The sequence below is a fragment of the Pterocles gutturalis genome, unplaced genomic scaffold (assembly GCF_000699245.1).
Source record: "Pterocles gutturalis isolate BGI_N339 unplaced genomic scaffold, ASM69924v1 scaffold12367, whole genome shotgun sequence".
NCBI classification, from domain to species: Eukaryota; Metazoa; Chordata; class Aves; order Pterocliformes; family Pteroclidae; genus Pterocles; species Pterocles gutturalis.
Genome location: NW_010115474.1, coordinates 5,167 through 6,717, shown reverse-complemented (window position 1 = coordinate 6,717; position 1,551 = coordinate 5,167). Strand labels below are relative to the sequence as shown.

The 1,551-nt window shown below is 52.2% G+C and overlaps 1 protein-coding gene across 1 annotated transcript in view; it reads right to left on the bottom strand.

The window, feature by feature from the left end:
- Positions 1-437: 437 nt before the first annotated feature.
- The window catches only part of PANX3 (pannexin 3), a 2,144-nt gene continuing 1,030 nt past the window's right edge, over positions 438-1,551 (bottom strand). Inside the window, exons 4-6 of the mRNA XM_010075190.1 lie at positions 1,518-1,546; positions 734-1,398; positions 438-499 (exon numbers count right to left, since the gene is read on the bottom strand). Coding sequence (XP_010073492.1) covers positions 438-499; positions 734-1,398; positions 1,518-1,546 — 756 coding nt within the window. The remainder of the gene's footprint in view (positions 500-733; positions 1,399-1,517; positions 1,547-1,551) is intronic.

The following is a 1,551-nucleotide window of genomic DNA, read 5'->3' as shown; positions in this document are numbered from 1 at the left end:
AAAAATAAATAATTTTGAAAAATAAATAAAAATGTTAATAAAAAGTAAATTGTTAATAAAAAATAAATCATTAATAAAACCGCTCATTTTATTCTTGGATTTTTTTTTTCCTTCCTCCTTTCATCCTCCGTTCTCTCTCTCCTGCCCCTAACCGGGAAATTTTTGCGGAAGAGGCGCAACATGGCGCCCGGTGCTTGGAATAATCATCCAAGAGAATTTCTGCACAAAACAAAAAAAAAGGATTTTTTTAACCCATTTTTGCCAGAAAAAAATGGAGAAAACACAGGAAGGGAGGAGGTGAGCCCAGCCTGGCCACCGCCGGCGCGTTACAGACGTCAACCCACCACCAGGCTGTAGCAAAACCAGTTTAATGAGGAATTGGGTCAAACTGGATCCCAGTAGAGCAACTGGGCAGGTCCCGCTGCCAGCGCCGGGGGTCAGGCAGAGCCCAGCGAGTCCCGGGAGGGTTTTCCCGTCGCTTTCACTCCAGGTTTCGTTTCTGGGCAAGGAGAGGAAGAGAAGGAGTTAATTAACTGGGCAAACTGGGATTTGGGGCTTCCTCCACCAGTGTGCAACCAGCCCAAGGCCCCTCGGAGAAATATTTTCGTCTCCCCGGGCATCAGCCCCCTGGATTTCAAGCTCCCAACAGGCTGGGCTGCTCGCTCTGCCAAAACCAGGGACACCCCAGTCCTCCCAGTTTGCCCAGAAAAAAACAAAAAAACAAAAAACCTACCGGGAGCCCTGCTGTTGGTGAGGGCTGCGCTGCCGTCAGCCTCGGGGACACAAAGGTGGTGTTTGGGTTTGGTGGCCTCCAGCCCGGCCAGCAGCGTCATGAAATCGATGACAGTATCGATGTCCTCCTTGTTGGCGGTGGTTTCCCTCAAAGCGCTGACGGCATTGAGGCGGCCGAAGGAGGTGAGCTCGGCGATGTTGGCGCGGAGGAAGAGGAGGATGACGTTGAGGTCGTTGACGGGGCAGGTGAGCATTTTGCGGCTGAGGAGGTCGAAAGCGGGGAGCATTTCGTAAACGGAGAGAAGTCCCTTGTCCCACTGGCAGAGCTGCAGGGCGTTGTAGACGACAACGGGGACGAGGAGGACGTAGATGCCGCCGACCGAAAAGCTGATGAGCTGGAAGACGGAAAAAAAAACCAACTTGCAAGGGATGAGCGATGGGATGTGAGGTTCCGCTCGGAGCAGTCCTGTTTTGATGGAGCAGCTGAATTCATCCTGGAAGAAGATGTTGAGGTGGAGGAAGATGAGGTAGAGGCAGGTGGCAGCCAAGAAGATGAGGAGGAGGATGTTCCTCAGGATGTAGATGAAGGCTAAGGAGTGAGCGTGCTGCTTGCAGGTGAGATAACGCTCCAGCAACGGAAATTCAAAATATCGCTCCCGGCGAGCCCTGGGGACAGAGAGGGGATTTAGAGCCAGCTCTAAACCCCAAATTTCAACAAAAATTATCCTGAACGCGGCCATGACGCCACGCGGAGGGACTTCAGGGTGACGTGATGGTCTCCTCACCTCTCGTATTCCTCCCAGAATTGTTCCGGCTCGG